This window comes from Zonotrichia leucophrys, chromosome 1A (assembly GCF_028769735.1).
Source record: "Zonotrichia leucophrys gambelii isolate GWCS_2022_RI chromosome 1A, RI_Zleu_2.0, whole genome shotgun sequence".
Classification (NCBI taxonomy): domain Eukaryota; kingdom Metazoa; phylum Chordata; class Aves; order Passeriformes; family Passerellidae; genus Zonotrichia; species Zonotrichia leucophrys.
Genome location: NC_088170.1, coordinates 9,444,292 through 9,468,043, shown reverse-complemented (window position 1 = coordinate 9,468,043; position 23,752 = coordinate 9,444,292). Strand labels below are relative to the sequence as shown.

Sequence of the window (23,752 nt, the reverse complement as noted above, 5' to 3'; positions counted from 1 at the left end):
TAATTCTCACCTTCTTTTCTCCTTGGTGCAATTCTGTTGTATAATGAATGTTTTTAAAAGAAATATACTGGTGTATTGACTCCTTTAAATTCGTGATGGATACCTCAAAGCTCAGACTAAGATTTTTTTTTTCTATTGTTTCTACATTAAGAATACTGGAAACTTTTGAAAAGAGTTTCTATTAAATTTGAAACAGTAAAAATTTTCCCATGTGATTTTTCCAAGTCAAAATTATTTAGCAGTTCTGAAAAATAATGCCTTCACAGCTCATCAGCATTGACCCAGAACCAACAGATATCCTAACTACAGGGAAGTCACTGACTTCAGAAAATTAATCTCATGAGAATATTGATAGAAATGGGACTAGGAAAAGAGCATGCAAGGCAAGTGTGATCTTTTCTGAGGTAGTTCTTTTGATTTATTGGCAGAATGTTGTGGAAAATAAAAGAAATTGCTTACTAGGCTCTACCACTTTATTGAGAGGATGCGAAGGAAGTGTGAAAAGTGGGATGTGTGGGGGAATTAGAGTGAGAGCTCAGTATTTTGTTGCTGGCAGATGTGTGCTAGGCTTCACCATTTTACTGGGGTGGTACAATTTAGTTGTTATGACACATCCAGGAAGAAAAACAGAAAACACGAGCTGGAGGCTTGGAGAAAATTAAATGATGATGACTCAGAACTTACACCCCAAAGTAAAATGAAGATTGAAACACTGCACCAATTTGTTTAGAAGAGAAATCTGATGCAAACATGAAAAAAATAGCTTCCTTCGAGTTATTGAAGCTTTGCACTGATCTTGAGATGAGGAGGGTAATATTAGGAAGTTAGTGTCAAGGTGAAAGACAAGGACGATCAAGGATAAGCTGCAAACTGAGCTTATGTTTTTGCTGTCATTTTCTTTTCAAAGTATTCTTTTTGTTCATTGTGCAGTCAGCCCCACATCTGCTTCTGCTGAAAACTGAGGAAAAGTGTTTCAGTGCCTAAAAGTGTTATTGTTTGACTCGTTTGGCTGGGAGAATGAGTCTCAAGTAACCTATGAACTCTGTGCCATATTCCTGCAGTAAGCAGAGGGCCTGCTGGGGCGATCTACTTAACTTGCCATTAAGTTTTATGTAAACTGTTATAACATTGTTTTAAAAGGGTTTGCAGGGTTCTCTGCAGTAATATGGCATATATTAACTTCTAGACTGAAAGTAGTAGCCAATTTGTATCCCTTATGTAAACAGATCTATTTTTTTTTTGTATTTACTGAACTGTCTTCCTAAGTTTGATAGGCTATTACCTATAATTTATCATCAGTACTGCAATGTGACAGTTAGCTTAAAACTTTAACCCTTGCAGTATTTAGGTTGTATGTAGGTGAGCTTCTAAAAAGTAGTGTTTCGTTGGACCTGAATTGTTACCTGACTCAGGGGATTTCAAAAGCAGTTTTAATAGGTGAATAAACATCGTTGCCTCATTTTCACACGTGGTGAAAGTTAGACAAATACAGATAAAATTAGTTGGTTCAAGGTTATGTAAACCAGTTAGTCCCATAGCCAGAAATAGTCCTAGCCCTCCCCCCTGCTTACTCTTTATCAACTTTTTATCTAAAGAAACACTGTCTGTTCTCTGAAATATAGAAGATGGTTTTCACCAATTAGGCTTCTCATACTACAAAGTCTAATTTCTGGTTTCTTGGAATGCACAGAAAGGGACTGTGCTAGTCATAACTGCATACTCCTGGACATTTCAACATCTCATAATTTCTTTTTCATGGTTTCAAAATTTATAATTAAATTTTCTGTACATTTGAGAAATTGGCTAGCAACAAGATCATCTTATGCAGCATATCAATCAAGTGACTGTGGGTTTGGTTCTGTAAGTAATCTATGTCCACAAGTCTTGTGCACATTAATGTAAGTAGCATCAATAATTACCTGGCGTTGAAAGGCAAAATTGTGGTCTGGTTACCCAGAGAAATTCAGGTATTTTTATCTTTGCCAAAGAAGCTATAACACTGTCTACCCAAGACAATGATGTTGCATGGAGCACATCATCTCTTATCTTCTGAAAGCATAGCCTCAAATCTCACTGAATACAGGCCAGCCTAAGGGGCACAGTGAGCTTTTATTTCATATTTTTATGCATCATAAAGACAGTGCTGATGTTCCTCTTGATGGATTACCAGGAGGGCAAAGGCTACATCACACCACTGCTGCTGACTGTGGTCACAGAAAGGCACCATCAGACCAGCATTAGTTCCTCTGGTTTATGGCTCCAACATGCTGATATTCCAAAAGGACAGATAATAGATAACTCCAGCTACTCCACACCACATGTCACCAGAGGCAAGGGGTACGTGTCATTCCCTTTACTAGTACCTGGCAGTGCTGAGCTCTGTTTATCACCAGCCACTTGGCAACAAGCACTATTCTTGGTCAGGGCTCGGCTGTTGCCCTGCAGAGCAGCTACTCTGGAATTTCTGCAGCTCACAGGAATGAGGCAATTTCTGTTGTTCCAGTGAGAAGATAATGTTTCTCTGGAAGGCCACTTAGGGTTGAAATAAAGGAGAGGAGGATTACATTCCCAATTTCTGTTACATGTTTTTCTCCATTGCTTGTAGTTGTTGGACCAAACTTGTATTAAACTCACTTGGCCTGATACCTGCACCATTTACTCAGCAATTCGGGTGTGCTATGGGTTATTTTTTTAATTGATGCATATATTTTAGTGCATTTTGGCCCATTTGTAATGTAAAAGCCCTAGTGTATTGGTGTCCATTAAAATGACCACTATTAGCTCTCTTACTAGACTATATAATTGTGAACTAGATTGGTGATGAAACCTGTTCTGTGACTTTTGTCTGAATCCAAACTTCCAGTGTTAACATTGGCTTAGCAAGCTTTATATTTTCTGTTTCCTTTATACAAAACACAAAGAGCTCATGTTTCAAAATAAATCTCCTGCACTGTACTTTATTTAATAGCTGACACAGCTGAGATTTTAAGAAGCTGAATGCACATATAATGCATTTTAAGAAGTGACATTGCTATGGTTATGAGTTACACAACAATATGATGTCAGCCCTCTGATTGGTGCCATGGTATTTAGCAATGCCACTTGGACAGGAAAGTTCACACACAGAAGCCTGTCCAACAGTTCTAAGAATTTTATATCCTTTGAAGTATTCAATATATTTCTTTATGTGTTGAAGCACTGGCCTTCCAAAACTCTTGTTTTCATTTTCCAGCAATCTCAGTGAACTTGGGGTCATTGGATTGTTTGCTTTCTCACTGGCTACACTGAAATCAAGCAGCCATCAGCTAAATTAGTATGGCTTGAATGTGTCTAGAAGGAATTCAAAGCAGGCCTTTACAACTGCGTTATGACTGTGCTTTTAACTCATCATGCAAACTTAAGAGGTAGAGGCAGTTCAAAGGAAAGGTGAATTTTTAGTACTGGCTCAAAATGAGAAATGATAGGACTTTCAGGTTTCAGCTGCATGTTTCAATTTTCTGTGGTTGTAGCTGTTCCAGAAAGAAAACAATCCACTTTTGATACAAATTAAGTTTTAGTTTTCCAAGCCATCTCTCCACCTTCTGAGACTATAGGGAAACACTACAATGAATACTTTGGCAAGATATTATCCATCTATACTGGCATTTTGGCAATCACAGCTTATCAATTCCTTTGTCTGGAGAAAAAAACCAAGTCAAATTGAGTCCAGTTTACTTGACCAAAAAAAATCATATTTATCTATTTAGGTTGTTTGGAACCACCAGTTTTTTCCAAGAGTTGTGTACAATATCGTGATGCAGAATGAAAAAAAGAGGAAGGAAACCAGGTGACATAGCAAGTGGCTTTTTATTTGGTAGATTACTGTTCATTGCAAACAAGGTTTGGTGTGTGAAAGACATTGAATTTTTATGGTGACTGTTGAGAAATGCACTGGTGGTCTCTGCTAAACATTCACATTGTAAAATCACTTGATTGGCTCCTCATCCAGTTGGTAGTTTCAACTAACTACCTGTGTGGAGGAGCCTCATTCATGTCACTACAGAAGATAGGAAATTTCTGAAGGTTTAGAAGGAAACTCTGAGCTGGCAGTGTGCCCTTGCAGCCAGGAGGGTCAGTGGTATCCTGGGGTACTTTGGGAAGAGCGTGGCCAGCAGTTTGAGGGATCAGATCTTCCCCCTCTGCTTGGCCCTGGTGAGGCACATCTGGAGTGCTGGGTCTGATTCTGGGCTCCTCAGCACCAGAGAGATGAGGAGCTACTGGAAAAGGGGCAGTGCAGGGTGACAAAGATGATGCAGGGTCTGGAGCATCTCACTTTGGGAACTGGGTCTATTTATTCTAGAGAAAACTGAGGGGAGGTCTCATTAATGTTTATAGAATACCTCAGAGGTTTGTTCCTAGAGGATAGTGACAGACTTTTCAGTGGTGGCCAGCAACAGGATGAGGAGCAAAGGCCATAAACTGAAACACAAGAAGTTTCACCTCAACGTGAAGAAGAACTTCTTTCCATTGAGGGTGGCAGAGCACTGCAACAGTCTGCCCAGGGAGGTTGTGGAATCTCCCTCTTTGGAGACATTCCAAACCCATCTGGACTCGTTCCTGTGTCACCTGCTCTAGGTGACCTTGCCTTGGCAGGGGGCTTGGACTACATCATTTCCAGAGGTCCTGTCCAACCCTAACAATTCTGTGAATTCTGAGAAGTTTTAACACAACTACAGTACTTGACGAACTTTTAGTGAGCAGATTTAGGGTTTTCTCTATCTCCTTCCATGGAGTCCTTCATTAGCTAAAAAGAAAATTTAATTATTTTATGTTTTCTCTTAATTACTTTTAACCTGTTCATCTAAAATCAGATCTCTTGACCAAGCGATTTCAATAATTTAAAACTTTAAATGTTTTTGCATTGACTTCTGTTTATCATCAGGCACTTGGCAGCATATCTTGTTCTTGGTCAGAGCTTTGCTGCTGTCCTTCACAGGAGGTGCTCTGGAATTTCTGCAGCTCACAAGAATGAGGCAATTTCTGTTACTCAAATGAAAGTAGAAAGAAACTAATGAGCCTTTGGAAAGATGTTTCGATTTGAACAAAATCAGAGGAAGGTTATATTGCTTTTTTTTCCAGATCTTTTTGGCAAAAGTGCTTTGATAGTTTCTTAGTTCAGGTAGGATAGAGTCTATGCTGAAGTTGCTTTTGAGGCAGGGGTACACTTGCAGCTTTGGTTTTGGTCTTTGGTCTTTATTCTTCATTGTTCCCTGTATAAAGGGAAAGTACTACTTCACTCTATTGCTTGGTTAAATTCTTTGACACTTATATTCTATTTTGAACCTGCAAAGTTCTAGCAAAACTACAAAAATTTTTTAGGAAATATAAGTTTTTGCCATCTCCAGCTGGATATGCAATCACTAGGACAAAAAAACCCCTTAGAAATATTTGGAGGAATAGAGGATTTCCTGGGCTATTGTAGTGTATAATGTATTTGTCTGAAGGCTGCAATCAAATACTTCTATGATGAGCACTTAAAAGGAGTTTATGAGGAAAATATTAATTCTTATTGTCTACAGTGTTTGGATCTTGGAAGTCAATAAGGCATGAGACCGCCTATTACATAATGAAGGCACTGATTCTTTTCCTTCTCCCGAGAAGTGTGTGGTCTGCATAACTGTGGATACAATTTTTTGTTAAATGCTTTAGTAATTTAGTGATGGGCTACGTATAATAACATGAAATTCATAGGCTGTGACCAAAATTAAGATTAATATTCCCTGATTTTAAGGAATTCCTAGACACATCTTCAGTCACTGATTCTTCCATTAAACTCTGCATTGTAGCATGCTTACAAGTGAGTTTAATTTACATATTCATGTATTATTTGTTGTTACAGAAAGTTATACTTTTTAATAATACTTATTCCTTATATTGCAATGTACTTTGAATTATTGCAGTAAATTGAGGTGCAGTCAGTCTCATTGCAGTGGAAACAAGGTCTAAACCACAAGTATCTGAAACTCCTAAATAAGACATCCTAAAGAATTTTTTTAGAATTTGAATTAAATTTTCTGGCTTAGAAGACAAAGAAAATTATTAGATATGCATGGTCTTCAACTTTCTGCAGTGATTATAATTTTTCTCATGTTTGGTTTTCATCCAGTATTGTTTGTGGTGCATGTTTAGGCTTTGGCATTTTGCAAATGAGGTTAGTAGAAAGGTAGCATTTACAGTACTTATTAACCACTGTCTGTTCCAGAATGCCTCTTAGAATATTTATTCAAATTCAGCCATCATTATTTTTAGCTCGCTTGGGAAATTATTAGCTTTCATCTGATGCCTCACATATTTATGCTAGGAATAAGAAGATTTCATACTAAGCGTATTAGTGTGTTTAACGTCAGAGAGGAAGACAAGTCATTATGCCAATTCTCATTTTGAAGAGCTTTTAATAGTGATAACTTTTTCAAAAGTATTCAATAAGGTCCATAAGCAAAATTTAGTCAAGTAGCTAAGGACCCTGACTTGTATTTCCAAGGATGTTGAGGCAACTAAAAACACAGGCATATGCCTGGAAGGATTAGTAAAATAAAACAAAAAAACCCTGCCTAGGTTTACCTATCATTGATTTTAGTGGAAATTAGATAATGACTGCTTTTGAAAAATCTCTTGACTGTCTGCCTCTTTGATGCCTAAAAACCTGATTCATGTGCCTTTAGGACCTTCAGAGGTCTCACTGGCTATTTATGAGACTCATGCTGCTTTTTGAAAATAGAGTAAGACTTCTCAAAAGTTAGTTTTCAATCTTTTACATGTAGCCATCTACCTGCCACAAAATCAAGACTGATTTAGGCACTTTAGCAAACAATTATGTATGAACTTGGACAAATTAGAGATATGGGCAATCATCAACTACATGAAGTTTAACAAGTGAGTGCTGGAGTGTGTACCTGGCATGGGGCAACCCTGGTTGTGTGAGAGAGGTTGGAGAGCAGAAAGGGAGCTTGGGGTCCTGGTTGATGGCAAGTTGAACATGAGCCAGCAGTGCCCTGGCAGCCAGGAGGGCCAGCCCTGTCCTGGGGGCATCAGGCACAGCATGGCCAGCCAGGCAAGGGAGGGATTGTCCCACTCTGCTCTTAGCTGGGGCAGCCTCACCTCCAGTGCCGGGGACAGTTTTGGGTGCCACAGTGTAAAAGAGACATTGAGCTCTTAGGGATGTTCAGAGGAGGCCACGGGGATGGTGAAAGGCCTTGGGGAAGCCATACAAGGAGCAGCTGAGGGCACTTGGTCTGTTCAGCCTGGAATAGAGAAGCCTGACAGGAGGCCTCATTTCAGCCTTCAATGTCCTTGTGAGGGGAAGAGGAGGGGCAGGCACTGATCCCTTGTCTGTGGTAACCAGTGACAGGACTTGGGGAAACAACATGAAGATGAGTAAAGAGAGGTTTAAGTTGGGTATCAGGGAAAGGTTCTTCACCCAGTGGGTGACTGGGCACTGGAACAGGCTCCCCAGAGAAGTGGTCACAGCACCATGGCTATCAGAGTTCAAGTATTTGCACAGTGCTCTCCGGCACATGGTGTGCCTCTTGGCATGTCCTCTACAGGGTTATGAGTTGGATTCCATGATCCTGATGGGTTTGTTCCAACTCAGCACATTCTATGATTCTATGAAGAACTGAATGATAGATGATCTTTAAAATTACACTACAAACCTTTCAGGTTGGTCTGAATAATGTTAAAAATGTGGAATTTTTTGATGTGCGTGTACCCTTTTCAAATCAGGAACAAATGGTATCTATTGATTGCTCAAAAAAGCCTTTAATTGCTGTATTTATACACAGAAAGAAAAATATTATAAGTTCAGCGGGTAGTTCTTAGGAAAAACAGGTGACTAGTAGGAAAGCAATGGGAATCCAGTCAAGGGAAAATACTTGTGGTGTAATGACACTTATGGCCAAAAGACCTAGGAAAATCGATGATCAATGTTTTCTTTAGTGAGCATAGCACAGAGCCCATGAAATAGAATTCCTCAGACTAATTCCTACTATCGTCAATGATCTGAACTAAAGCCATTTGAAGTCAACAGATAGCCATGAGTGAGTATCCATGGAATCATAATTTTGGATTATGAAGAAACTCCTGGATAGGGCCAGCCTCGCTTATGCACGTTAATATTTTCTCCTTCTCTGGCTTTGGCTTTGTCCTTTCTTTATTATACTACATATCAGATTTTCCTTGACATTTTCTCTTTGCCACATGAAAAAGTAGAAATACACCTTAAAAACATTAGATCCTAAAATAAAAAATAAACAAGATATTTCCACCTGTTTCATAATATAATAATTTTGCATTCAGAATCTGCTGCAGGTTATTTGATTCTTGATGGGGGCAGGGAAAGCCTTATTTATTCAAAAAGTGTTGTCCTTTTTCACAGATCTGAATTTCATCTGTTTCATATCAGAGTATAAACTTCTATTTGAAAAGGACAGCAGACAGTAAGAATATCACCACTTACGAATTCTGTTCATTTTATTAGTCTTCATCTTAGTGATAACAGGAAATAGTTGTATTTTATTGCATCAAGTCCTATTGCTTTCAAAAACTAAAATGAAATGACTATGAAAGAAAAATTAGGGAAGTTGACTTAACGCCATTGTAGCTGCAGTTGTAGAATTTAATTCTATTTTTTTTCCAAAAAGAAAGACAAGGGTGAAATTCTTCAAAATGTCTTCCTTTTTTTTTTTTTTTTTTATTCAACATATTTTCTTGACCATTCCACATTTTAAAATGTTTGAATCTTGGAATAGCTACATTAAACCTAGTGTTTGTAATTCCTCAAATGGTGGTGGAACTCCTTGAGTGTATGAAATAATTTTTGAGAACAGCCTTTTTGTGTCTTTTAAATGCAGAAGCAAATGTGAAGTGACAGCATCATTTCTACCCCATTTTCCTCAAGCCAAACCAGGTGGGAATAGTACAATGCACAATACTAAGAGCACCTTGAAATAAGCTACGTCATATACATATTTATTCATGGCAAACATAAATAATTCTTTCTTGATTTTAGTGCTTGCTTTTTACTCTGCTTCAAAACAATATGTGTACTGAAAAAGGATTATCAATGTCCAAACAACCTAAAGAGCAGTTCCTGTCCCCATAGATGTTTTGGAAATTTTAACTACTGTGACTATTGTTCTCTGCAAAGGGATAACTTTAGAGAAGATCATGAAATGCCAATGTCTTTGAAGTGGTTCGTTGCTTTTCTGTATTGTCTTGGATGAGGAGGGGTACTGGTGTGAGGAAGGTAGAGATGCTTTGTGTTGTTTCGACTCACTGAATGGTTTACAGCCTCAGTGGGATTCGTAGTTCAGTCATATTATTGCTTTTAGAGGTGAGCTCATTAAGTCAGCAGTAGCTATATTTTAAATCTTCCAACTGATAGAATAGGTTGGGTTGGAAGAGACCTTTAAAGATCACGTAATCCAGTCCCCTGCAATTAGCAAGAACATCTTCAACTAGATCAGGTTTCTCAGAGCCCCATCCAACCTAACTGTGAATGTTTCATTGCCTGAGTATCTCACTTGAGCATCATTCTGTGTCTTTCTCCATGACGATACCATGATAGAAGGCACAGCCCTCTAACAGAGAAAATCCCTCTTTAATGACTTCTGATATTTAGCTGCCTCTGTAGGTTATAAACATTATTGTTGTCTCAATTTCTTTAAAAACTACTGGAAAATGAAGACTCATAGGAATAGAAATGATCTGGTGTGAGCACCAGTGTAAAAAACTGCTTCATTACTTATGCATAGAAAAATGCACCTTGTTTTGCAGAAATAAAACACGAAGGAGTTTTACTTGCTATAACATCTAAGAGTATATTCTATCTATTCTATCAAGAAAGAAAAGATAGATAAGCTTTTCCCTTGCACTTTTACCGTGTCCAACTGGAGTGCTTTCTCCAACAGGATTCACACTTAGTCAGACTAAGCCTGGGAGTTTTTCAGAGCTAGAGGAGCAGCTCTAACTGGTGTTACCTGCATAAGGCACTTTCTGGGTCTTTGCTTAACTGCACTACACCATAGCAGCTAAAATAAGCTTGGATTTGCTTTGATCTAAAATGGGATCTGTATGAGGGCATCCGTACCTCTAAATGGAAGTTTATTGTGTGGTTTTAAACAGATTCATTCCACCAGAATTTAGGCTCCCAATGGAGGGTCCTTACCCAACCAACTTAACGAGCATAAGAATACAATTGCTGCAGCTTCCTTGCTTAATTTAGTGGAGAAAGAAAAGTGTGTCCTAGGAAAAATTCATAACTTAATGAGAACCCTGAAAGTTTTTTAGTCCTCTCACTGACTGCAGGATGAGCTTGAGTAGACTCCTAACTCAGAATCTTCATTTAAGTGCTCAAAAATACATGGACTGAATCTGAACCAGAATCTCCTTATTTCAGGTCACACTCTGTTCAGTGTCAGTCATTCAGCAAGTTCATTCTGTATGTGGACAAACTAAAATGATGTATGTCTAGGAAGGTCTGAATTTAAAAGTCTTTTGTCTGAAAAGACATGAAAGGAACAGTATAGTCAATAACATAAAATACAGATAAGATCTTTTTGAATACATCTATCTTTCTCTAGATAAATCATAAAGGTATAATAACATCACCTATGCTTTCTACACCTCTATCCTCTCTTGAAAATATGAAAAAACCCCAAAAAAAAACCACCACCAAAAAACAACATAAGGAACTCTTTTACATTATTGAGTTCTAAAATATAAGTAGGATTGTAATGCAAATGGTTTCAAGTAGTGCCTCTGTTTTTCATTCAGTGCCCATTGATTTAGAGAGAAATGCCAGAAACAATTAGAAAAAACCCAAGAAGTGTTCTAAAAGCAAATATATATGGTGTTTTCACATTTAATCTTAGCTATATATTTCAGAAATCAACATGGCTTTTATTCAGGACATGTATTTGCCAATAATACATTTGATTAAACTAGGAAAATTAGACATACTATCAGTAGCTTGCTCCCAAATTACACAAGAAGAAATTAGATACATTTTCAGTAGCTTGCTCTCAAATTTCTACAGTCTATGAGTCACCAGATTCTTCCTGCCAAACTAAATATGTCTGTAAAAGGCTGGAAACTTTAATGGAAAGAAACATAAAACTTCAAATACGTAGGAAAAACTAAGTTTTTTTCATGGAAGACCTGTTGACTAGTAATTCAGGAATTTTGGGGATGTAGAAACAAATTATTGCAACAATATTATTATTTATTCACAGAAGTTTCAAGGTAAGAAGCATAATCACTTTTTTTGCTATGTTAACCTAAAATAAATATCCTTATTAGCTTTTATGCAATCTGAAGTAATCAATGAAGACTTACAAAAAGAAGTTGTAAAGCTTTCATTATAGGAGTAGAAGCTCATATCCAGTCATTTTCATGGGGCTGAGTTAAAAGAAACCTTCAGTATAGTAATGGATGTCTGAAAAAAATCCTTCTTGTAAACTGGATTTATTATATGTGGTCTGGAAGAGCCTGCAAACATAATTAGGAATGTACTCATCTTTTTCAGATCCTCAAGCAGAATGACACCTTCCCTACAATATTCTCCATGACACTTAGATGTTTTATACCTGTGTATAAGCCATACATTTAAAATTTTCTTTAGAATACAGAGTTTGTGTGCGTAATTTACGATTTTATCCATGGCCTTAGAAGGATATGGCTGTTAATGAACCTTCTTTTCAAGTCAAACCAATTTTCAGTAGGATTTGTTTTCCTAGAACCTGCTGTTTCTAGGATTTGGGGGTATTAAGTGTTTATATTTTGGAGATAGAAATGGTGTTCCTAGAATATTTATTTTCAGAAAGAAAACAGTTCACTGAGCTGGATTGAATCAGAATGGTCTGAGCCAACCCCTTCCTTTTTCTGCATACTCAGCCTTGTGTAAATCTCTGCCCAATACACAAAGACACAAACAATATAAACAAATAGTTCTGTATAAAAAATATAATATAATTTCAGGTTTGCATGAGTCATAATTTCCCAAGGGAAAGGTTTTAACAGGACACTTTTTCCCTACTTCCACACTTTTATGGGCACATAAGGAAGCAGAAGGGCCTGCTGTCTGGAAGCATTCTCTTACTCTAGAAGGGATATATTACATAAATGGGAAGACTGGGATCACAGCTGAATTTCAGAATAAGATGGGAAATATTTAAATATACTGTAGACTCAAGGAAAAAAAAAAGGCAAGAGACATATGAGCCCTAGAAAGTTTCTTTGATAAAAGGAAGCTATTCAAGTTTTCACTATTAAAGGATTTAACATGAGATAAGCAAATGCATTCTGCTCTGCCTAGTGAGAGTAAGGACATTGAAAACAAAAAAATTCTCTGCGTATGGGATTCAATCAGAAAACATGGAAAGTATCTCAGACTAGGCTGGATTTTTGTAGGAATTTAAGTAAGTCCACAAGCTGGATTCACCCACTGGTCATTATATGGTATGCCCCTCCAAAGACTATGGATGTGTTAGAATTTTTGTTCTCAGAACCTCATTTAATGATGCAAACATGAAATATGGCTGTCATTACTTAAAAGTTAGACCCAGCATTTGGGCTTTATCTTTTGTAATGGTTTTTGCACTAAATGCACCGCATAGAAAGTAGGCATTAATGGCTTTTCCTTCCTCTTGACATTGAAGTTCCTGTGGTTATTACCAGAGATAAATTTAGCATAATTTCTTCACTAAGTATACATTTGTGGTATTTGTCTTGATTTCTAGACTGAGAAATTACTTAACTGTTGGTTATCTCTTTCATTTGTTGTCATATTTTTGAACAATTAAGCTTGGATTTGGTTTAACAAGCAAGGCCAGATCCATCCTTTGTTAACAAAGCACCGAGTTGCCTTTAAGTCTCTATTTGTTTTTCAGTGATGTGAAAGGGTTTGAAAGGTGCCTAAGAGCTAAAGTGCTGAATAAGCCCAGAGAAATGGCTCTGTGAATTTCTGCCTTTGGAATGAACACTGTGCATGGAATGCCCTCCTTGCCCAGGTAGTAAATGCAAAAGGTTTTAAGTAATGGGGCATGTGGTTCTGCTGAATGGAATGATTTGATCTGTGACTCCTGCTGCTGATCAAAAATCACAAATGCTTTATTGATACCAGAACAAACAAGGAGGTCCATACGCAAAAGTTTTGGCTGATTGCACAGAGCATGTGCCAGAGCTGAAGTCAGGGAAGGGTTTTTCTCAGTATTTAAGATTCAGTGGAAAAGTAAGAGGGGCAGCTATGCCAAGAATTAATGTTGATTTTGCCAAGGGCTTCTTTGAGTGACTTTATCCAACATGAGACTAAACAGTGTATTAAATACACATCTAGCAGTTAGGGAATCAAATGTCAAGTAACAGCTTTCTGTTATTTGAGACCAAATTTGAAGCTTGGTCTAGTGCATAAAAAAGGTAAACATCATAAAAAGCAATAACATCTCTGATATCTACCAGCTAAAAGGGACATATATAAATTGAACTTGTGGAGAAAATGTACTTATTTGGTTTTGATAGTAGGCACTTTTTACAGAGATGTTTCTTGTTGAAATTTTGATCAATGATTTGTTTCCAGTCACTTCATTAAAATTATCATCACTACTGCAGTCCCTCTTAAAGTTGAAAAATTATAAAATCCTTGGTGATCTAAGGAACTAGCTGCAGAGACCTGTTTGTAGGGACTAAATTTAGTGTCTATCAGAGGCTAACTCTTCCCAGACTTACTCTGCAATCCATGGAGAAAGAAGACAGAACCTCTCTGTTATTAAGGAGGTAACTTAAGGAGATTAACCTCACTAAACTGAGGTTAACCTTTATGAACAACTCCTTATGCTTTCTTAATGTGGTAAAAAAAGAGAAAATTCTTTCAAAGACTGGCTTATTTTCAGAGATCTTCCTCAGTGTTTACTACCAGGGGCAACAAAGCACACAGCAAACTTGTGTCAGCTGTTTGACTCTACAGTGATATCATTCCAGAAGCCAGAACTGTTTACTTTCCTGTACAGATCCATCAGCAGCTGCGCCTATAGTTCTGGTTCCCTGAGCACTGCCCCTGCAGACCTGGCTAAAGCACACCTGAGCTCCTTTCCAGGGTAAGAGGTAAGGAACCTAGGGATAGATAGAGAAATACACTCAAATCTTCCATAGATGCAATATTTGGACGTGAATGGGGCATGTAGCCAGACCAAGGAACTCAAAAACAATCTCAGATCTTGCTGTGTGGACACAGTCAAGATGACCAGCGCATGTTTGCAAAGATTTGTAAGACTGTCAGTGACACCAGAGTCTGTGTGTGTCCGTGGCAGCTTTTCAGCATGCCTCTGCTGGGCTTCTAACATTAACATTCCTTTCAATCAGGGATGCAGAGAGGAGCTAATGACTCATAGCTCCTACAGGTATGGAGTGCTTAAAGAACTGAGTGCCATGCCATCTCTTGTAATTACGCTGATAGGTTTGACAGGCCTAGAAACTTTAATAACATCTTAAAAGCAGACTTCCTGAAGTAAACAAGAAGCTCTTAACTAGAGGGAAATGGGAGAAGCAGAACGTAATTGCCTATTGCTCTGCTGCTTGTTTCCTCTTTTCTAAGGCAGCAATTCCTCCACATATACCTTAGATCTACAAAGCAATGGGATCTCATGACAGCTCTCATCACCCAAAATTATGTTCACAGGCTTATCCTGATTTTCTGATGATTATAAACTAATAGTCTTACATTGTGCACAGCTGGGGATTTTCCCAAGGACAGCACACAATTTTGATTGTCTTAGTGGAGAAAAAAAAAAAAAAAAAAAAGTAGTAAAAATCTGCAGTAATTCTCCTTAATGCAGTTGACACAGGGAACATTAAGCTTGATGCCAGAAAAGCCCATCTTTTATGGGATTCACTGCTTTACACATGGAAGCATGTGCTAGGTCATCCTCTGAAGAATATCAGAGGAACTCCAGTGTCTCAGGTACCCAAATTCAGCTCTTTGCTTTTTTATGCAAGTGATGGTTCAGAAGATTAACCATAAGACTAAAGTAGTTTTTTTAGCAGAAAAAAAAGGTGGAGTTTTAATTAATGAAGTTGCTTGTCATGGTTTCAAATAAGTATTGCCATCTAACCTGGGCTTTAGAAATTAGAAGACTGAAAATCTCTAAGGAATTAAGAAATCTGTTTCTTCATTGGCACTTGTGTATTGTTAGAGAGACTGCTATGTATTTATTGTAAAAGGAAAAGGTACATTTTCAAAAGAGAAGAAACTAGATAAAAAAGAATAAAGCATTTTCTCCCTAGAACAAACTACTAGATCTCATGGTAGTAACAACCCTGAGAAAACAGCATGAGCAAGAATGAATGATTGTTCAGCAAATTCAACATTTATAAAGATTTTTTTTTGAGTAATCTACAAAGTAAATTTCTGTGATAAGACTAGACTATTCCAAGAAAAAATTCCCGCCTCTTAGGCTTTCAATTTTGTAAGTTTCCTGTAATTTCTCCTTTAAGTTTTTCCAACATTCTCTCCTGTCAGCGTTGTTTTGTAATGAGTGTACCATGGTAGACCTTTCTGGACATTAAAATTTAAGTGAATGTCAAAGCCACCCCACTTGGCTTCGTGACTCTTGGATCCAGAGGTTTTGAGATTGGAGAAACATTGAGAAAAATCTGTGTTTAAGTGTAGCCACTTTTGTAGCTGTGGCCAGGTTCTCTGTCATCTTCTAACAAAACCTAGCACACATGAACCTGAGGGGCAGAAGTTCTCCTAGAGATATGTCCCTAGGTAAATGGTGGCAACAATCTGCTTTTTTCTGGTAAATGATAAGAAACAAAAAACTGTCTGAGGAGTAGCCAGTGCTGGTTGGAGTTAAATGTGACCAAGGAAAAAAAGAAGATGCTCAATTTGGGGATTTGTGCTGTGTTTTCCCTTAAAAATATTTGAAAAAATGCTCCTTGTCAGTCTATCTCAAGACAGAGAGTGGTAGAAATCACATTTTACTTTCTCTTGAAGTCAGTACCTTGTGTGTGGTAAGCAGCTGGGGCATCTCCTCAGAATCTCTAAGGAGTTTCCTTTTATAGCTAGAAAGTTGGGCAGAGTAGACTATGTAAAGGAAATTTTTGTCTTCCAGTCCTAGCCACAGATACATCCTTGTGGCTGGGAAGCACAGAGTTTCAACAGAAAGTAATGCAATTATTTCTATCTTTACTTCCACCCACAACTCCCAAGGAATAGTCAGAAGCTTTGACCTTGACTCAGAACCAGGAATTCCACCTCAGCCAAAAGGTATTCTTTATATTTGGAGTCTCTAGTGAAATATAGAATGATGGAAGAAAAAAAAATTTCCTCACAGCTATTTCCTGTGCAAGTTAAAGGCAAATACTACCATTGATTATACTTTAAAGGAACCAGAGTATGAGAAAAGAAGGCTTAAAATGCTACTTTTATTGACATACTCTTTGCAACAAAAGAAAAATTTCATTGGGTTTTTACCTCTGCAAATGATGTGGCATTCTTAAAAAGTCCCAAGAAATCAAGCAACATTTTTAACTTTTAATAGTATGCTGCATTCTGTAGTGCATTTGATATGAGGATCTCAATTTGTTTTACCAATGTTACTGGGCTTACTTTTCTCTAGTTCTGTATTTTAGATTGAACTCTAACAAATAAGAGGGAGAGGGTTAAAACAGATTAAGTTTCTTCCTCTTATTTATAAGTAGCCAGGTAGAGCACACACATTACTTGGCATCCAAGGGGCCACATACATGTCAGCTTCATAACATTCCTGTTGAATGAAGCAACTGCAGGCTATTGATTGCAACTGTGCAAGACTCCTAAAATGGGGTGGCCATCCATAGGTAAAACCTTCCACAGTTTTCCATAGAAAACAAGGTCGACATTTATGGTGTCGTTACATTATTTTTAGTGAAAACTCAGAATGTCAGAAAACAACAAAGTCTAGAGAGAAAGTCTAAACTGACAGCAGATAAAGGTCAAGATTGCAAAGGTAATGATCTCCTTTGAAACACTGGAAGCCCATCATGGTATTTGAAATTAAGGATGACCTAGCTTGGGGTAGAGGTTTGAAACAGATTGTGAAACCTTAGAATAACTGAGATTGAAAGCAAAGAGCATTATTGCTAATGATTAGCATTTCACATGACCTCTTACCTTGAGGATCACAAAGTACACCTAACAGTAGGTCTGATTGCTGGGCAGTAACAGCTACTCTTGTGGAAAGCAAGCATGAGAGGTCTCTGAACCAGCAGCAAACATTTCGCTGGTAGAGAACCACCTGAGATTCGTACACAGTGAGAGAACAGTTGCTCTGCTGTTCTATATGTATTGTCTCAATGTTTTCTGGTGCAGAAACAGGAGGGGGAGATGACAGTCTTTACATGCACTCCAACAATAAAACATTTGTAGGACACTCAAATAATCCCTAACTCTGCTGCTAATAAACACAACAGATTTTGGTGTAAAAATGAGCACCTGATGAGTTTATAGAAAAATGTAAATTCCTGTATGAGAGATTCCGGTGCTTTTTAATACTGTGTTTAGCACCAGAATACTCAGCTGAACAGCACCCTGGAGTAGGTGCTTATTCACAGGAGTTGAGGTGTTAAATACAGAAAAGAAAGGTTCTTTGGTGAATAGTGGATTACTTTGTATATGTAAAACTAAGGTTCCAAAAGTGAACTTAAATAAAACATGCCAAGAAGATAGTGAAAATCTCTACAATTTATATGTTGAAGAAATTAGAATTTTCTGTAATTTAGAAGTGCAAGAGTCTGAATTTGTTTTTACTGCAAGCAACGAAAAAACATTGAAAGCAGTGACTCCATGAATAGAAATAAATAGGAATAGGGTGGATATGATCAGAAAAACAAAAATGGTAGCAGAGAAGACAAGAAGCTTCAGCCATGAAGGAATATCAAGGATATCAGAGAAATACATATTGTTATTAAAAGTAAATGCTAGCTTCAGAGGTTATAGGAGCACAAATTCTATAGTTTTGAAGAAATGTATTAATGAATGTGTTCAGAATGAATATATTCCTAACTAAAAGTTTCATTAACTTTAAGTGGCAAATAGCCAAAATCAGAAATAGGTTTCTGTTATATAAAAGTTGAGTATTTCTTGATCCTCACTATTGCAGAGTTAATTTTATCTGTTGCCTGTACTGGTGTTGGTCTTTATTATCTCACCATGCATGAATTTCCCTCCACCTGTATTTAAATGATGAAGCATGTGGATACTTGGATGCAGTAACTTTCTGCTTGCTGCCTTCCAGATCTTCATTTTTTTTAAACCAGATGTTGAAGCTTAGTGTGTTTTTAATATGAAAAAGTGTGTACTTAAAGAGTTTACTAGCAGTCTCACATAACAGGTACATGTAGTTCTGCCTCATGAGTGTCTTGGGTTTGGTGTTTGCTCTCATTCATTTGATTTCAGTGACAGGTCAGTGGAAAGCAGGAACACAGCAGGTGAAATAGCAACAGCTGGAAGGTGGTGAAAAACAATAACAAGTCTGAAAATACAAATTTATCAGAAAGAGAAGTTTAACACAGGCACAACATTATTCCTCACTCAGGATTTATGGTAACTGAAGGCTTGAGCATCTTTCAGGTATAAGATACCAGTCCTAGTTGGCAGCCTGGATGATCATAGCTAAGCTCATTTAGAGCAGTTGCAGACTCCAGTGGATTACATGAAAGTGTTTAGCAGTTAATGGAAAGAAAGGGAGGACTTACTGAAGTAAAAGCCTCTGTCTCCACACACGAACTGAAGAGCATCAACCAGCTCAGCACCACAGAGTGTCTCTGGGCCAGCAGCAACAGAAGTGGTTAAAGTAAGCAAACACAGGCCAAGGTAGAAGAAATGGATGTAGGACACAGTGTGCATCTTCACCTGCCAAGGAAGCAGAAACAGTGTCAGAATTTCCCCAAAGAGTCTTACAAAAAATGACTCCTGCACCCTTGTGAATGAGAATGAATGTGTACTGTGATTTCTTGAACAATAAGCATGATATCAGGAAACGTCTCCCCATGATTTTGCAACTGCCTACATGTTCTTGTCTATATATTTTGGAAACGGATTATTTATTCTGGTGAATTCTCACAATCACATATAATTAGGGAACCCTGTAGTAGCTATGACTTATATTTGCTTTTGGAAAGCAAAAGATGGAAGAGTGCAATAAACAGACAAAGGGAAGCCTGGAATAATATAAATAAAGAAAGCCTTGAATTGGTTTGTCTCAGACCAGATAAGCTAAGAGGGAATATGACAGGTGCCTGCCAATGTACTGTGGGAAATGGGGGTGGCTTAGGATGGAGAAGGGCTGTTTAAACTAAAATCAACATTGTCACAACAATCAATGGCTCTAAAGTTGCTGTAAGGAAATTTGGCTCAGTAGAAAAAAAGTTCATTATTAGTACACCACAGTTCTCCAGCCACCTTAGAAAGGAAAACACTAGGACAAACCAAAAATGTTGCAAGGTTCAATTTGCCAAAGTTACAGGAATTGATGTGGGATCTTCTGTAGCAGAATACCACATTCAGTGACTCTTACAGTTCCCTGTTACTAGCAGGCAAACATTTGAGAAATTAACAGGACTGTGAATTTTAAACCATTAAAAATTTCTATTTTTACTTGTAAGCAGCTATATTTCATTGACCTTCATTATCTCCTCATAGGCAAATGTGGCCATGAGGTTAATACAGAGGTGATAATTCTTTTCTCATTTACATTTGATTACAAACTATCTTCCGGTACTTATGACTGAAGAAAGACCAGTTCTCAATGGGTGTAAAATTGCACCAATCCATTTAGTCACTTATTTTTGTATCCCTTTATGTCCACCCAATTTCTTACCCAACATGCAAAGAAGGTAGCTTTTACTTTTAATATTAAGAAAGGCTATTTATATATAGTAGCAGGACACTGAGTAATGTGCTTCATGCATATTTTGAGCTTGTTTAGATCACTTGCCAAAAATTATAGTTTTGAAAGGTGTAAATCTGCATTTAATTTCATTCTCTTTTAAGGTTAACATTAGCATTGCAGTCAGGTAAGAAGTTACAAATCTGTCTTCCACATACAGTTAAACTTGGCTTAAAACTGCTTTGTGTTAGCAGTCTAGTGCAAAGTAATTGAAAGTAAAATGATTCATCTTCCCTAAAGTTTCTTTCAGGGGTTCAGGGGCCACTTAATCTTTAATATTTCTTCACTGAACTTTTGAAAAAAAGATGTAGTTATCTATTTTCTGATCAATTGGGATCTGATCCAGTGTGATATTGAGCCTTTTTTAGTCAATAATTTTTAAGAATTCTTATTTTCTTGGCAAGAGATCTTAGTGCCTTGCTGGATGAGTCTCTTATTTCCACTGTAAAAATAATGAATAATTTTAAATCCCGTGATATATCATAAAAAAAAAAAATATTTTCCCATTCACAAGTGTCTTTAGCCAACTTTGCCATGCAAACCCCACCAAGCTCAAATGCATCGTCATGACTTCAATGGCAGATGGAGAAAGATCAGATTGTAAATGAATGATGATAACATGAGGCACTATTTCCTGCAATGATTCCATATCTTAACATAAATTTCTTTTTTCCTTTGCCATATTTTTGAATTTATAAGATAAATGTGATGCACCTGCAGTTTAAGATGGTTCCCAGTTCTGAGGAGGTAAAGCAGAAAGCTGTTTAGCACACTGCCTCAGAAAGCTGAAAGACATTACAAATACAAGAACATTATGTATTTAACAATTTGTTCTCGTATAACATTTGGTCCAGAAATAAACATAAATTTTAGACATTTAACAATTTTTTATTTTTAAAGACTTCTCAGCTGGCTTGCATTTTCAGATAAATATCAGCACTGAACTACGACAAAACAGATTATCTACTGTTTTTCCTTTAGTGGAAGCCAAAAAAGGCTGCACAGTATAAACCACAGAGAATTTCTAACTTTATCTCCAAATTTAACAACAGTCAAGAACTTTCAAACAAGTAAAAACTTTGCAGAAAAGAAAACAGGCTCACATGTTTCTGAGGTTCAATCAATTGTTTGATAAATCAAGTACTGTTTCATTAAAGCAAATTCCAAAACACAGTTTAAAACTTTAACTTTACTTCATCATTTTAATTAAACACAACATTAATTGATTCAATATGCCTGTGATAAAATCCAAGTACCCCTTTATATCTGAGGGGAATATTCTTAAGAAAATACAGAGTTGTAATCCAATATTGCTGCAGGTTCTCTACAATCAAGCAGGGTACTTACATTATCCCCAATCTGACTAGAAAGTTGAGAGCTTAAAAGAAAACGCATTGGCGTGTGGGTGGGGTTTGTCAAAGCATCTAATTACATTAAGAAATTGAATACAGGTTCAAGATGAGCCTGGTTAAGCACTTCTTTAACTTGCACAGAATGACTGACCATAATTTCACAGCTGGAATTTCCTCTTTTTTTCAGTAAAATAGCCAGCTTTTGCTACATTGCTCTTTTAGTAGTCCAGAAGAGTAGCACTACAAAGGAATGTCATATATGAACACTCTGCATTTCAGTCACTTATTAATTCCTCTATGTAAGTCCCCTTCTTTTAACAAATTATCACTTGACACAAGTTGTGCATAAGAATTCTTCACATGCTTGGTCATTTCAGTAACATGTAAGAACATCTGCAAGAATTATAAGTATCGTGCAGGAGGCAACATTTTTTTGGAGACTGTATGCTACAGCAAGAAATCAAGAGTTATATCTTCAAAATTACATTTTATTCCAGAGGGGCTGGGCCTGATTATCAAGCCATAGTAGAAATGTGCAATTATTATGAAATATCAGTATTCACTGGTAATTGTTATATAAACAAAGCATATATACTCTGGAGTGGATCAAGGCTTAAATACTGTTAACTTTGAGCAGAGAATCTGGGCTACATGCTAACCTAAATCAATATGTTCCATTGATTCCAAGGAAGCTTGGCAGGATGCACAGCTGAGGAACTAGCACATTACTTTTATGTCTCTTAGAGCCTTGCTCAATACTTAAAAAAACCTCCAACCCTTCTTCTTTCAAGTATATTGGAAAGGATGCCCATTTATACATTAAGGGAATGATTTCATCCCTTGCAATTTCAGATCTGTAATTAGGTCATTAAGGAATGAGATAAGTGTGTTTTAAGTGTAAGAGCAACTTTAAAAAAATATTAGGCCCTAAGCAATTAAAATAAGATAATTCTTTCAACTCCATAAATATCCTTGCAAAATACTAAAGGGAAAAAAAGTTCTTGACGGATATAAATTTGCAGATAATGGAAAGTTGGACTAGAGCCAACTGACAGAAACAGAGGTCAATGCACCTACTGAAGTCAAATTTACCTTAAGACAGTTTATATTATTGTGCAGAAATTACAGGGTCATAACATCAAACTTCACATGCAAACTTTCCTGAGAAAGCCCTCCCTAGAAGGGAAAACTTGGAGATGAACATGTAAAGGAATTTCCATTTTCTTTATGTACAATTGCTTAAGCTGTACAAATATGCAAGGTCAGCAAGAGTCGCAGCTGGTTTCTAATGTAGAAAACAAACTGAACTTCTCATTTACTTTTAATTTATGAAAGCAAAAACCAAGTAAATGCCACGATGCTGCCAGAAAATTGCTGCAGTGACAACATCCCTTAAAAGTTTCCTTATGAAAGCATGAACGTTTTCTCTATAATTGTGTATAATAAAACTGCAGAAACTTAACATGTGAATAGTACCTTTTTTCCTATAAAACCCTGCACCTGCAGAAAATAGCTAAAAGTTCATGTTTTCAGAAGCATTCATTAACAATATAGACAATGATGTAAGTGGACCTTTTAATAATGACATAACTGAAATATTACAAAGTTCTCTGAATAGAAGTGAAATTTAAGACAGGTATTTGCAATACTTTACCCTTACAGTTATCTATGTAATTACAACTATTACATACAGCCATTTTCCAGATCACATAAAATTGCATGTTCAGCAATTTATAAATAATTCTCAGTTCTAAAATAATGTTATTGAAAAGTGCACAATACTCCTCAAGCCAGCAGCAGACAATACACAGCAAAATAAAACTAAAAAATTATTTAAAATAGTAATAAAGATTTACCTTCAAGAAATCACACAAGCAGCACTTAACTAATTGTGTTGAAAGACTGTTGATTTTTTCCATTGCTTCTTGAAAGTGCAAAGTCTGGAAATGAATTTGTTAGCAGTAATGATGAGAAAAAAGAAATCCAGAGAGATGTGAGATGTTGAGAGCAATGTCACATTTCAATATTGAGGACTTTATTCCATTGCGCAGGCTCTATCTGCTCTGATTTTAGCAGTGACAGTGAGATTTAGCAAACAGAAGAGGGATTTAGAGAAAATCCTCACATTTATCTACATTACACAGACACTGTAGACAGGAAACAGCTGGGGGAGCATTTGCCTCTCTCTCTCTCCCTCTTCTGGCAAAGTTACCGAGTAAGGACTTTTTTGGGCATGGTGACAAATAACATCATACCTTTGCATTTTAAAACTAGAGCACAGAAGCATATTTTTTTCCCTTTAAAAGAATGTGAATTAGTGACTGAGGGGTTAGCAGACAAAAAGAGCTTGTGCTGCCATGAAAAATAAGAAAATGTATTCTGGTTAACTTTCAGGTAGCTGTGTGCGTGTGTTTGCATTTGTGTGTCTGCATTTCAAAT

The 23,752-nt window shown here is 37.0% G+C and overlaps 1 protein-coding gene across 3 annotated transcripts in view; it reads right to left on the bottom strand.

Moving 5' to 3' along the window:
* Positions 1-23,491, bottom strand: part of IGF1 (insulin like growth factor 1) — a 47,322-nt gene extending 23,831 nt beyond the window's left edge. The window contains exons 1-3 of one of the 3 annotated variants that reach the window (XM_064737101.1): positions 23,170-23,393; positions 20,676-20,746; positions 18,769-18,925 (exon numbers count right to left, since the gene is read on the bottom strand). In XM_064737101.1, coding sequence (XP_064593171.1) covers positions 18,769-18,919 — 151 coding nt within the window. In that variant the 5' untranslated portion in view covers positions 18,920-18,925; positions 20,676-20,746; positions 23,170-23,393. Of the gene's footprint in view, positions 1-18,768; positions 18,926-20,675; positions 20,747-23,169 lie in introns of all 3 variants that reach the window. The other 2 variants (XM_064737109.1, XM_064737093.1) reach the window with 2 other exon arrangements.
* Positions 23,492-23,752: the final 261 nt, after the last annotated feature.